Source organism: Erinaceus europaeus, chromosome 7 (genome assembly GCF_950295315.1).
Source record: "Erinaceus europaeus chromosome 7, mEriEur2.1, whole genome shotgun sequence".
Classification (NCBI taxonomy): Eukaryota; Metazoa; Chordata; class Mammalia; order Eulipotyphla; family Erinaceidae; genus Erinaceus; species Erinaceus europaeus.
In genome coordinates, this window is record NC_080168.1 from 78500026 (window position 1) to 78515173 (window position 15148).

General features: G+C 39.1%; 1 protein-coding gene across 4 annotated transcripts in view; it reads left to right on the top strand.

The window, feature by feature from the left end:
* LRCH1 (leucine rich repeats and calponin homology domain containing 1) overlaps positions 1-12922 on the top strand; it is a 256069-nt gene extending 243147 nt beyond the window's left edge. For 2 of the 4 annotated variants that reach the window (XM_060194835.1, XM_060194837.1), the window contains one exon: positions 1328-3267. In XM_060194835.1, the coding sequence (XP_060050818.1) occupies positions 1328-1534 (207 nt within the window). In that variant the 3' untranslated portion in view covers positions 1535-3267. Of the gene's footprint in view, positions 1-1327; positions 3268-10493 lie in introns of those variants that run through there. The other 2 variants (XM_060194836.1, XM_060194838.1) reach the window with 1 other exon arrangement.
* The last annotated feature ends 2226 nt before the right edge of the window (positions 12923-15148 follow it).

Sequence of the window (15148 nt, forward strand, 5' to 3'; positions counted from 1 at the left end):
AGTCAAAAACAATATATCTTTCTTGCTTTCACATCATTTTTGTCACAGTTCATTCAAACTATGGTTTAGGAATTTAGTGCATCAGAAAATTGCTTACTTTTTTGTTTTCTTATTTTAATTAATTTATTTATTTTCTCCAGGGTTATGGCTGGGGCTCGGTGCCAGCACCATGAATCCACCGCTCCTGGAGGCTATTTTTTTCCCCTTTTGTTGCCCTTATTGTGGTTATCATTGTTGCTGTTGATGTCGTTCGTTGTTGGATAGGACAGAGAGAAATGAAGAGAGGAGGGGAAGACAGAGAGGGGGAGAGAAAGATAGATACCTACAGACCTGCTTCACCGCCTGTGAATCAACTCCCCTGCAGGTGGAGAGCCAGGGGCTTGAACCGGGATCCTTATACTGGTCCTTGCGCTTTGCACCACGTGCGTGCGCTTAACCTGCTGCACTACCGCACGGCCCCACTTGCTTACTTTTTAATAGCACTAGGTATCTGGAGGTCAGTTCAAAAGACTGAGCATCTTGATTTTTGCATTTATTTGCTGAAGTGTAAGTTCTCCTTCATTGTATAGTGCCTGTCAAGTAGACAAAACATAGAGGTGTGTGTCACCCACCTTTTGTTTAGTGGTAATTGGCACAATAACCCTGTGTAGAGATGTATGTTCATTCTAACTGCACATCTAAGAACCCTTCTCTAGTCTTCAGTGTGTATTTGCAAAATCATGAATGTGCTTTTAGGCATGTGTATGGCCATAGTTAGAACTAACATTCTCCAGAGTTGGTCTGCAATAGTAATAACAAAAATAAATTCAGTATATGTGTTACCTCTCAGAAGGAAATACTTTGTATTCAGTCCTTATAGACCAATGTAGAAAGAAAATGCATTAAGATGATGAGAGATGAGAATTAAAATTAAATTTTTATGTATTTTTCTTTTAGTATGATTAATCGTAAACTATCCCAGGTGAAAGCTTTTATTCTTACGCCATTGGTGAACATAAGCTCTCCCTAGAATATTAAATTTAATATTGAATATTAAATGTACCAATGGCAGATAAATTGCAGAACAAGCTGCCCCTCAACAGTAAGTTTGTGGATATAGGATTTCTTTGCCTTATTTGCACAAAATGTTTTGGATAGACTATTTCCATGGTGGATTTAAAAAAAAAAAAACCTTTGATGGTGGAATGGGTTTTACCTGCTTAAAATGAGGGGTTACTCTTACCATTTGCTAGTAACCAGAAATGTTTGCTTCTTTCCAGCTGTTCTTCTGTGTATTTTTAATTGTATGCACTGTCTCTTTCTGTTCTAATGGCTGCCCTCGGAATAGGCTGACCTCTGCTCTTCGTATGACATCCTGCACTTGGATTTTCGTCACATTCGAAAGACTGTTGACACTCTGCTGGCACTCGGGGAGAAACCCCCACAACCAACTTCTGCCCTCCGCTCCAGGGACCTTATAAGCTTCTGTCTTGTCCATCTTCTCTTTATAGTGCTGATCTATATCACTTACCGCTGGAATGCTCTGTCCGCGTAACGTGTGCATGTGCATCCAAACCTGCTGTTGCTCTATGGCCTGAGCCCTTACAAGAGCCTTCCTCCTTGCAAACTTGAGCCTTTGCCTTGCAAACTTCCATTCCTGCCATCTCTTTGGTAGCCTCTCGAGGAGGTCTGAAGCCAAATATTTATAGATAAGATCTTCCAGAAGCACAAACCTTATAGTATGCACTTCTCATAAAGAAGTTCTCTTTCTAAAAAGTGAGGGATAGGGAGGGAAATAGAGTCATACATCATAGTGCCAGCAGCAGTGCTCTACCGTTCCTCTTCTCTCCTGTGAGCTTTGCTGCCCTGGGTAGAGTGGAAGAAAGTTCCAGGACAGGAGCAGAGAGGACTTGGTATATGCAAATCTTTCCTTTGCATCATTATGCTGAATTCTAATCTTGGACTGGGCAGTTAAGAGACTACTTTGCAGAAAGTAAGAAAAGTAGTGTTTGGGGTGGGGGTGGGGGGTAGTGTGATCTACATACAATCTTTAGTAATCCTATTATCAACCATTAACCTGAGTTGAAAATTCCATCTGGAGATTGACTGGTTTGCTGACTGTTCCCTCCTGTTTTCTGCAGTAAGAGCAGCAAGAGCAACCAGGGAGGGATGCCACCCACTTTCCCTGTGAGTGAGCCCCTCTAACCTGCTGCATGCATGCGGCAAAGCTGTGCCAAATGGGTGCTAGGCAAAGAATGGGACCCTTGCTATTACAGCACCACCTGGAGGATTTGCTTGCACAGGCATTTTCATTTTGTTAGTCATGTTTGTTTACTTGTTTGTTTATTTTACTCCTTGCCTAGTCTACTTCTAAACTCTTGGAATATCAGTTTCCAGAAGGGGTTTCTGTATTTTAATAATGCAATGTTTATTTATTTATCTTTTTCACTCATCACATTCAGGCCCTGAATGTGATAGATGTAGCTGTGTTGGTTTTCAAATAAATACATGAATTATGTTGTATTCCTAACCTCAACATTGGATTACTGTAACAAGTAACAAGACTGCTTTAATTTTAGGAGAATGAAGCTTCTCTAATTCCTTGAAATATTCAGTCTCTCTTATTTTCTAATGACTTTAAGTAGTAAGCTTTTATTTTTAAATGTGCTTAAAGTATCATACAATAACTGTATCTGATTTGGGAACAATATGGTCAGTCTGTAATTAAGAGGAAAAAAAATCAGAATTCTATCTAGGTCAAAATTTCCCTTATTTGGGGTGTTTCATTATATGAGAATGCCTAAGGTTACAGTAGTCTCCCTGAAGCTGTGGTTTTACGTCTGGCTGCCAAATATTGTCTGTTAAACTGAGGAGATGGTGAATTAATTTTCTTAAGATAAATTTCTAGTTTCTTGAGCTGCAAGCAGTCTTCATAGATGGCTATTAAGATGATTTTATTTTTCTGAACATTTCCATGAATCCAGGGAAATCTAATAACTATGAAAGGTCTGCAGTTGGTAGAAGAGTATATTTATTGATAAAGATCCTTTGTTGTTAAATGAAATCAGATTTTCTAACATGAAACATTCCTTACATGAAAATACCTTGAGTTAACTGAGCTTTTTTCATTCTGATTTTTATGTAGTTTGGTGAAATACAGGGTCTATGGAAGTTACCTAATTAACCTTGATTGTGTATAACTATCTCTCATATGTACTGAATGGCCTTTGGTGCTCTCTTGTACCCTTTAATCTGTAACACAATAAAGTCCCTTTGTACAATGACTAACAGGTACCCCAAACTGTAAGTTGCTTAATAAATGTATTTTGGGTAGTAATTCCAATTTTTTGTTAGCCCGTCCATAGTTATTTGTGCACATTCCTTGATGACTCTCAGAAGTTTCATCAGCTTTGTGGTGTGTGGAGGCTTTCCATTAATGTTTCCCACTATTTGATTTTTTTCCCCCTCCATTATGAAGGAGAAGAAGAGAGATGATTTACTGGGTGGCTACCACCTAAAAGCGAACCCTATCAATCAAAACTTATCACAGTTATCATTTGAGATCAGATTTTGTTTTTAGTGTTGCTTAGACATCATTCTCTACATTAATATTCAGTTTCTGGCATATCATGGATATATCTGTGCTCTACTGCTCTATTATTCCTCTTGAGGTTTGTTGGAAGTTATCTTTTCATTAAATAGCATTATAATGAGCAGAATACAATTAATTTAGCCCTTAGGCAAAACATTAAATGAACTTGCCCATTTGAATGTCTAGCCCATTGTCAGGCTGCTAATTTCCATTCAGAAGATTAAGCCTCTTTGGAGGACCCTACAACAGCTAGCCAACGTGATACCTGCCTCTATAAAGTGAGATCACCATGAAAAAATCCTGATTCTGAACCTTCATAGTCTTAGAACAGAAGAAAATGTACATTTATTTTTTTAGAGACAGAGAAATTGAAAGAGAAGGGGAATGATTGAGAAGAGGTGAGGAAGAGAGACAACTTTAGCAGTGCATCACTGATTGTGAAGCTTCCCCTTGGAGTTGGAGTCCTTAGGCTTGAACCTAGGTTCTTGTGCATGCTAATGTGTGCTCAACTGGGTGTGCCACCACCCGACCCCGAAAATGCACATTTCTATATACTGAGAATCAGTTTGTACATCAGAAGTCTATTGTTGAATGAAGCCACTCATTTTCTAGCCACAATAACTTTCCCCTCTCACTCCCTGCCCTACCTACTTGTGTCTGAGTAGTCAGGGATTTATTTCATTATATGTTTTATATGCACATAATCTCTTTCCTCTCACAAGCAAGGCCATTTCTCAGTATTCCTTTCCAATGCCTGACAGAAAATGAACCAAGTATGTCTCTACATTTTTCTTTTTTAAAATAGGCCCGTTCGAAATAGAAAGCTCTCCTTCCGTTCCTTTACTTGATGGCAACTTCCCACCCAAAGTCAAGATGCCCACAATGTGTGTGACAGTTATATAGCTTATGTCTATTAGTTCCCCCCCCCCCTCTCTCGCCACCAGAGTTATCACTGGGGCTCAGTGCCTGCACATTGAATCCACCACTCCTGGAGTCCATTTTTTATTCTTGAAGGAGAGAAACAGAGACACCTGCAGAGCTGGCTTCACTGCTAGTTAAACTTCCCCTCTGCTGGTGGGGAGCAGGGACTTGAACCCAGGTCCTTGTGCATGGTAAACTGTGTGCTTAAACAGGCGCACCACCAGCCGGGCCCCCTATTAGTTCTTTCTGTGTATGACTTTGTGGTTCATGTGTTGCAGTTAACTATCTTGGAGAAGAAACAGGAATGGTGGAAAGGGGTCACTGCAAGTCGAAAGATAACTAGTAGGGATTTTACTGATGAGAGTAGATAAAGACACTTGTAGAGAGCAGACAAAGAAGTGCCAGAAGGCATCTGTTGAAAAATCAAGCTTACTGCCTGGTAACTTGAATAATTGTTCTGAAATTTGTGTCTGTTCCTGTCTGTCATAAAGTCCTCAACATAAGGATAAAGTACATTTCACCTACTGGATAAAAAGTACAGGACAACTGATTAAGATTTCAGGGTCTGAAAGTGGGTTTGGTTAAGTAGATAATATTTTAATTTAACTTAAAAGGATTTAATTTTTTTAAATAAGTATTTAGATTTCTAATTTGGTTCTCAGTAAGCAACTAGGTATACAAAGTATGCACTTTTTTCTTCTTTAAGTCTATCAGGATATAGGACCAGGATTTTTTTTTTAATAGTGATTTCATTTATGCTTGTATTCAACCAGTTATTCCTCAGATATTAGGCACTATATAAGTGGCCTTTGACCTTGGGGATAAAAAAGTTGACATGTGCCACAGAAAGTGTACAGTCTATGTAAGGAGTTAGAAGTTTTTTTTTTGCAAAGCACTAGAAAATAAATATTTTAGGCTTTGTGATTCATATGGTCTTTGATATTATTTCTCAGCTCTTTTGTTGCTATGTGAGAGCAGCCATTTCATTCATTCTTTAATAGAAACATCTGCTTCTATTTCAATAAAACATTATTTGTGAAAACAGGTTATTGTCTGGCTTGACCTGTAGGTCATAGCTTTTCGTTCATAGTCTAATAAGGAAATAAGGATTTGATGCAATAAGAACTTCTGGTGGATCAGGTAGATAGTTCTATAAGACATATGGAAAGAGAAGGTGATTGATTAGAAGTGGATGCTCTGTGTATCTTCCTAGGACTATGATTTTTTTTCACTCAGCCATAAAAGATGTATAGGAATAGCCAGATTATGGGTATATGGTATTAGGAGATGAATAAGGAGTAGAGAGGTTGGAGAATGAGGTGTTCTGGAAAGAAGCACTAGAAAGTAGCTTGGCTAGAAAACAATTGTAGCGTGACAGAAGTCCTCCAGTCTGTAAGGGTTTGAACTGGTTTCCACTTTACATGGGGAGAAACTGACCTTGAGAATTTTTTTATTATTATTTTATTCATGATTATGATAATGATCAACAGGATTGTGGGATAAGAGGGGTATAATTCCCACCTATTATAAATAAAAATTAAAGGACTTTGAGGTCGTGCGACTGGGAGCAGGTTTAAATAAAGCATAATATCAAAATACACTGTTTCGTACAGTAGTACAGAACGGTATATTTTAGGTACAGCTAAATGATTATTGGCAGGAGTATAGGTTCCTCATTATGGCAGTTGAGGAGAGTCTTAGAGATTATAGGCTAGCTCAGTTACACTTGTTCAGTTCCCAGGAGCAGCAGCCATGGTGGGCACATCAAGTACACAGGAAAGCTGGGAACCAGGAGAGAGCAGAGCAGAAACCAAGAGCAGGCAGTATGCAGCAACAGAGAGTGCCTCTTCTGCCTGGCAAGGGCTTAAGTTCCTTCCTGAAGTCAGCCTAACATAAGCCCATATGCTAATTATGTCCAGTTTGTCAGCCATATGCTATTTACATCACAACAACCCCCTCCTCCCCCCACCATCAGAGTTTCACATCCCATCCCCATTCTCTAATTCTTTATCCCTCTGGGGGTATGGGCCAAAGATCTTTATGGGGTGCAGAAGATGAGAGGTCTGGCTTCTGTAATTACTTTTCCACTAGACATGGACATTAACAGGTTGATCCATACCCCCAGTCTGTTTCTGTCTTTCCCTAGTGGAGCAGGGCTCTGGGGTGGTGAAGTTCCAGGACTCATTGGTGAGGTCATCTTCCCAGGGATCTCAAGTTGGTGTCACCAGAGCATCTGCAACTTGGTGGTTGAAAAGCATTAAGATATAAAGCAGAACAGATTGTTTAGTAGTCAGGAACCTAAAGGTAAAAATATAGCAGATAAGATTTGGGGTCTTCATGTTGGAAGAAGTTAGGAAGTCTATTTTAGATATATTCCAAGGGGCCCATGACTTTGCTAAGTTTTGCCTAAGAATTCTTATAAGGCAGCCCTGGGACTTGATGCTGTCTTATGAGAAAATGATGGAGCCAGTTTTCAGTTTTACTCCATTTAAGTCTGGCACTTGACAACTTAGAAGCAGACTGAACACATGAGATGTGCTGACACGAATGGCTGCATTTTAGCTGAGCAGCTGGTCTCGAAGTATGGCTCTTTGGGAACATGAAAAACAAAACAAAAAGAACCCAGGTAGTGATTACCGTCAACCTGCTTCCATGAGGTAGATAGCTCTTTTTCCAGGATATGTTCCAACACCTTTTACCAAGGTGAGAGTTTTCTCATCCCCACCTGACATTGAATTTTTTGTGATTCAAAAATCACGATGGGGCTGTCAGTACCTGCTAGCTGTGTATTATTAGCAAAGTTCTTTGAGCTGTAAGTCTTAGTTTTCTCATCTAGAAAGTAAAGATTATTATAACTCGCTTGCAGGGTTTTCACAAAGAAACAGCTCATATGTATCTGTAGCACTGGTGCCAAGCATATAGGAAGTGCCCAGAAATATTTCTTTTTTTTTTTTTTTTTTTATTTTTTAATTTTTTTATTTTTATTTTTTTAAATTTTTTATTTAAGAAAGGATTAGTGAACAAAAGCATAAGGTAGGAGGGGTACAACTCCACACAATTCCCACCACCCAATCCCCATAACCCACCCCCTCCCATGATAGCCTTCCCATTCTCTAGCCCTCTGGGAGCATGGACCCAGGGTCGTTGAGGGTTGCAGAAGGTAGAGGGTCTGGCTTCTGTAATTGCTTCCCCGCTGAACATGGGCGTTGACTGGTCGGTCCATACTCCCAGTCTGCCTCTCTCTTTCCCTAGTAAGGTGTGTCTCTGGGGAAGCTGAGCTCCAGGACACATTGGTGGGGTCTTCAATCCAGGGAAGCCTATCCAGCATCCTGGTGGCATCTGGAACCTGGTGATTGAAAAGAGAGTTAACATACAAAGCCAAACAATTTGTTGAGCAATCATGGATCCCAAGCTTGGAATAGTGGAGAGGAAGTGTTAGGGAGGTACTCACTGCAAACTCTAGTGTAATCCTGCTTTCAGGTATATATTTTGCAGTAGTTTATGGATACGTGTGCACATACGCTCTCTCTCACAGAAACTGGTGTATGTCTAGGTTATGGGACTTTGTTAGAAAGTGAACTACCTGAGATGAAATTAGAGTGTACTATAAAAGGAAAGGTCTCACCCGAGTAATGAAGCTGAAGGGTTGTCATTCCACACGTGAAGTCTCTGGATACACTCTGAGGTGAAGCATGTTGAGATGGCAATCGTTGCTTTGGTTAGGTTGTGATCGGCGGATGCAATATTATTTGGTTTGGATGCCCAGAAATATTTCATTGCATGGTCCAGGGGGTGGTACAGTAGATAAAGCATTGGACTCTCAAGCATGAGGTCCTGAGTTCAATTCCTGGCAGCCCATGTACCAGAGTGATGTCTGGTTCTTTCTCTGTCTCCTCCTATCTTTCTCATAAATAAATAAGTAAATATTTAAAAAGAGAGAGAGAGAGAAGTATTTCATTGGTAGCATTTAATCTTTATGGCTTGTCTGCTTGGTCATGTACTTTAAAAGGAAGCACAATAGGGCTGGGGAGACAGCATAATGACTATGCAAAAGATTCTTATACTGAAGGCTCCGAGGTCCCAGGTTCAATCACTAGCACCACTACAAGCCAGAGCTGAGCAATGCTCTGGTTTTGGTATCTATCTATCTTTTCCTTTCTTTTAAATATATATATATATATATATATATATATATATATATATATATATATATATATATATATATGAAGGAGAGACACTGCACCACTGCTTCACCTTTCATGTCTTTCATGTAGGTACTATGTATGGTATTCCTAGGGGTCCAAGTCAAACTTTACTACATTATTGGAGTGCTACCTCCTGGCCCCCCCTTTTTTACAACTATTTTATAAGAGCAATCAGAGAACTACTATGGCATGTTCACTATCTGACACTGAAATTGGAGCTTCATACATGCAGGTCCTACACTGTACCCACTGAGTCATTTTCCAACCCTTTGAAAATCTAAACAGAATCATCTGCTTCTGACCATTTTTAGAGAGTTCTGCATTGAGGCAACTGGAAAACCTGTCTGGTTCTTCAAACAAGAGTCTTGTGAAAAGAAACAAACTATCTAGAGACCATGATTTACTTTGTATTTAGCATGTGTTAGTATTTGGAGAACATATTATCATGGGAGAGACAAGAGGGGTTGCTTTCTAGAAAGTCTTGCCTTTCAGAGACCACTCAGAGAGAAGATATCCTTTTGCAGTATTAGTTTGTAAACTGTTTTGTTGAGCCTACAGAGTTCTACAAACAAACCAACAAAAAAAGATCTTTGTTGACTGTGTCCCTTGAGTTATATATGTTAGCTATTTCTCAAGTGCAAAGATACATGAGGAAGTAACATGACATTTTTTCCTTAGTGGTTTTATGAGTCTTCAGAGAGAGGCTTTTGAGAGTCATGGTTAAATTTGGTTCTTTCCTTTGTGAAATAAAGTAAATTACAAAAGAAAATCATTTATTTACAAGGATGTTGATAAACCATGAAGAAAGAGTAGCAGTCTATCACTATTCCTCTAGATCAGAGGGAAAAAAAAGAAATTAAGATTTATGTTATGCATTCTGTATAAATTGATGGTACATAGTCTATGTAAGTTAATATTTCACTTCCTTTAAAATATGTGAAATGGACTGGGGAGACAGCATAATGGTTATTCTTCATGCTTGTGGTTCTAAAGTCTCAGGTTCTATCCCTAACACCACCATAAGCCAGATTTGAGCAATATTCTCCTCCTCCTTCTTCTTCTCCTTCTTCTTCTTTTCTCTCTCTCTCTCTCTCTCTCTCCCTCTCTCTATTATTAAAAATAAAGTGTGTGAGATATCATTTACAGTTTTACTTGATAAGAATGTGAAACTTTAAAGGTGAAAGGAACTCTGTATATGATGAAAAAATAAAGAATGTGAGGTAGTATGTTCTTGTGTGGTTTCCAGGTTAGTTTTATGTAAAAGTTGTTTAGTGCAGCTTTCTTAAATGTTTAGTTCTGTTTCAGGTTTCAGGATGATTGAGAACCTGTCTACGACTGTTTTCACTTGTAAAATTTCCTTTTATGAGAGCCATATGATGGCACACCTGGTTAAATGCGCATACTACAGTGCTTGAGGAGAACCTGGGTTTAAGCGTCAGGTCCTCACCTGCAGGGGAAAAGCTTTACAAGTGGTGAAGTAGAGTTATAGGTATCTCTCTGTCTCTCTATTGCCCTCCCCCCTTCTCAATTTCTCTCTATGTAATAATAAATAAATAAAAATAAAAATTCAGTTTCTTATAAAAATAATAAACAAATAAATAAAATAAAGATCCCTTGATCTCTGCTAATGCAGGAAAGATCTATGCAAAGGTAGAAAGCAATGGATGATATGCAGTCAGAGTTGGTCAGAGGGACAAACTACAGAGCTCAACTTCACTGCCATCAGTGGTGTAACAAGATGTTATGAGTGTGACTGCTCATCTGAAAATCATTGTTTTGTGCTTCTTCCTTTTTAGGAAAAACTATGTCTACCCCATCACATCCTTGAAGAGAAAGGCCTGGTCAAAGTGGGCATTACGGTGCAAGCGTTACTAGATGTATCTGTAACCAAGATTCTGTTCACATGAAACCAACTCTTGTCCTTTTGGTCAGCTCCATCTCTGCACCCATCAGAGATCCTGAACTCTGCTCTCAGCACCTTTTCACCCCACCCTCCCATTCACTGCTGTCACTTCCCAGACTCTAATTGCTTCGAAGGGAGGATATGAGGGAAGATCATCTACTTTTCAGAACTGACCTCCAATCTTAAGACATGACAGATATTTATCTTGAAGCCAGTGAAGGGGCTGATGATGAAAAACTGAGCAACACATCAATGCCTTTTAACAGCCTCCTTCATCCCTTCCACACTCACCCACTGCCATTACCAAAAACACCAATCGCAGCCATTTTTTGCTACAAGATGCATTTGTTTTATTAAAAAAAAAATCAAACCTAATGTGTATTCTGTGGGTTGGGGCCGGGGTGGGGGAGACTCAATCAGGTTTTTCACCACCAAATTTTTCAAGAAGTTTCTTGAAGCCACTGCCTTTAAAAAAAAAAAACTATTTTCAATTTACAAAAATATTTATATGAATATTATTTATTAGTGAGTCATTATTCATCCTTTGGATGCAAATTGTAAATTAGGAAACTATTTTATTACTGCTTTTTTGTGGTTAAACGCTTTATTTTAATATTATAAATATTATTTTCTATCCTCTTTGGTGTGCTGAAGCTAGTTTTAGGTCTTAGTAATCATGTTTTCTGTCATACATAACTGAAAAAAAAAAAACAACTAAAAAACAGGTGCTTCTGTGACAAAAACTGTTTTCTGGGGAGGTATTATTTACACTTTGTTTTATGGAACATTGGTCTTATATTTATATTTCTGCATTCCACACAGTTTCCTACATTCCAGCAGTCCTGTTGTCCCATAATATACTGAACTGACTGACATTAAGAGAGCACCCCAAAATTATTTGTAAATAGGTGTTGTGGAAAAAAAAAGATATATTAAACTTGAAGAGACAAATGTGAACAATTATTTTTTTTGGATTCATACGTATTTTGCTATGCAGAAAATATTCACATTTTAACACAGAGAAGTAAAAAAGTGTTAGCAACTTGTGTCTTGAAGTACCATTTTGCACTGTAACTTGGGTAAGTAAAGTCTAGCACCAAAGGTAGTTAGATAATAAGGAAAGAGTTTAGGAAAGTAGAGATGGTAAGAAGCCTATTGTTGAACTAAGATTTTCTTTAAGGGTAGCTTCAGCTTAGTCATGGAGAGTCATTTAGGCACATAGGACCTGGGTCAGGAAACCAACACTTCCTGTAACTGCCAATTTAAAAAGACATTTCTGAGATGGACACATGCTTATTTTATTGTGACTTAGCTGGTGGTTTTCAGAGAAGTACATGCAATACCGCAAGATACATGATCTCAGGTGTGTAACTGCAAAAGCAAGCCGGTAAATGGGAGGCAGCAGCCTACCATATCAAGGCAGGTTAAGGGGAAGGCTATGTAAGTGGGGTTTGTGAGCTGAGTTTGTGAGATAAAGTGATGAAGAACAGTGGCATCACAGGAAGGGTCTGGGAGATTGATACATGACTTCTCAGAACACAACCACCTCTTCCAGCTGTGATTACCAACATCCCAAAGTCTTGTGAATGCTGACTGCCTCTTCACCTCTGTGAAAAGCCATAGAGCAGCAGCAGCCACCACAATTAGTAAAACAAGCACAATGGGGAAGACACAGATTTAACACCAGCTAAAGCCATGTCTGCCCTGTGCTCTGAGCAAGGTGGAGGAATGACTAAAAATGGTCATTTGGATTGGTAGCTAGCAGTTATTTCCTATCAGACGTACTGTGCACTTTAACCTAACTTAAAACATATTTTAATATTTTCCTGTCCTGCACAAATACCTGTGTTGTCAAGTAGCATAGAGATGTAAGCGAGAGAGATATGTTTGAACAAGAGTGTATTCAGTGTAAGAAACCCTCAGAGGTTGGTTATAAAAAATAGGAATTTAGATTGCTGCACCTGGATGGGCATTCAGAATGTAGGGTCCTGAAATACATTTTTAACTGTATATATGGCAAGATGAAGTGCTATAGTCATTGAGAGATTTTTTTTTTCAAAATTAAGATATTAACCTTTGGTATTTTCATGATGTTGGCTGTATAATACAAATGGCTTTGATATTCTGTAAAAAATGGCTTTATTTTCCTTTAAAAATCAGTCCTTGTATGGCTAAGACATCTTCAAGATCCTTGTACACTGTATATATATGTGCAATAAAATGTGCATGACCAGCTGACAGTATAAGTGGATGGAATGTACATAGTGCAAATGCCCTGCCTTTTATTATTTAATAATCATTAAAACTTTTAATTTTTACAAACTGTTTTCTGATAGTCTCCAAAGACATTTCTGAATAAGACGAGTTCTGTGATGCATATTGTAAATTCACAGGGTCTGACTTTACCTTCTCACTACACCTGTGGAATAGAACACTTCTCCCTCTCCCCAAGTAATTATATTAGGGACATAATGGTTTATAAAATAGTTATTGTCACACAAGTATAATTTCTTATCGCCTCCTGATAGGTATCTATATACCACTCCCACCACCAACTTAAGTCTTTTTCCACCATTGTCCACTGAGTCCCCAACACTCTCTCAACCTTCTCCCTCCTACCCCCAGCCTCCAGGAGAATTCTTGGCCTTGCTGCAGTAGATCACACCCAGTCCAAGTTCCACCCTGTGTTTTCCCTTTCTTGTTTCTTAAGTTCCACCCAACAGTGAGGTCACCCAGTATTTGTATTCCTTCTGACTTATCTCACTTAACATGATTGCTTCAATTTCTATCCAAGATGTAGCAAAGGAGACTTCGTCATTTTTTTATAGATGAGACCCCCCCTCCTGGAGACCACCCAGTTTTTCCTGGGTAATACTAAGAGGTGTGGCCAGCAGTGACCCCAAAGTGTTGCTTATCTTTTTTATTTATTGCCTCCAGGGTTATCGCTGGAGTTCAGTGCCTATCCCACAAATCCACTGCTCCCAGTGGCCATTTTTCCCCACCCCTACCACCACCCCCTTCTTATTTCATAGGAACAAGGTAAGTTGAGAGCAGAGAGGAGATATATACACCTGCAGGCCACTTATGAAGCTACTACTTACGAAACTACTACAAGTGGGGACTAGGAGTTTGTACCCAGGTCCTTGCACATGGTGATGTGTGGCTAAACCAGGGTTGCTTATATAATTTTCCATTTTTCTTCCGATGGTCAGTTAACAAAGAGGAGGTCCAGTGGCATCTGGTCTCAGAGATGTCTGAACTCAAGGAGTTGTCCTGGGAACTGGGAATGAGGGACAAGTGTAAAGTAGGTTTCCACTCAAAGAATTTTTTAAATTGCTATTTATTTATTTATTTATTTATCTATTTATCTTTATTAGAGCTCTGATCAGCTTTGGCTTATGGTGATGCAAGGGGGTAGGGAGAAGGAGTTGCACCTGGGACTTCAGGAGCCTTAGCCAAGAGAGTCTCTCTGCATAACCATTATGCTATCTACCCCAGGTTTCTACTCAACACCTTGCTTCCCACCTTACCTCCCTCCCACCCATAATCAAACACAGCATCTGAACAGCTCATCTATATGGAGTGGAGACTTTAGTCAGTCTTATTTTTTACTTTTTTCAAACTATCAATACTGCTGAAATAAATTTGCCGTCCTATTTTGTTCCTGTCAATTCTCCACTGACATTTTCCTGGTTCCAGACACTTGAGTTACTGAACTACAGGCATGTTGGGAATGAACTGCACCCCCTCCCTGGGCTGGTCTATACTTTCAAGGCAGGAAATATGCTGTAGTTTGCTAGGTTTTATTTACATGTGAATAAGAAAACGAGTCATTTACTAGTCTTGAAAATGTTTTTGTTTTGTTTTTTGAGACTGTGTGGCCTATTTTACTTGTCCTGATCAAACACTGGTTGGCAGTGTTTTTACTGAAACAGAGACTCCCCAAAGACTAGGGGAGTCTTCTGAATCTTTTGAGAATAATTCTATTTTGCCAGCTGCAATCATAAAGACAAAATATCTTTAATCCACCACTATCACATTACAACTCTAAATGCATAGTTTAAGTACATCCAAACCAGAATGCCTAAATTATAGTCTGTATAAATTGAAGGGAAAAAAATCATTTGATCCATCCACTTCTCAACCTCATGCCTCAATTTTAATGGGATTTGAACTTTCTTTTTATTTATTTATTTATTTATTAATATATTTATTTATTTTCCATTTGGTTGCCCTTGTTGTTTTTCATTGTTATAGTTATTGTTGTTATTGATGTCATTGTTGTTGGATAGGACAGAGAGAAATGGAGAGAGGAGGGGAAATGGAGAGAGGAGGGGAAATGGAGAGAGGATGGGGAGAGAAAGACACCTGCAGACCTGCTTCACTGCTTGTGAAGTGACTCCCCTGCAGATGGAGAGCCAGGGGCTGGAACGCAGATCCTTAGGCTGGTCCTTGCGCTTTGCACCAGGTGCCCTTAACCCGCTGCACTACAGCCTGACTCCCGGGATTTGAACTTATCATTTGTGTAATCTGTAACATTATACAACT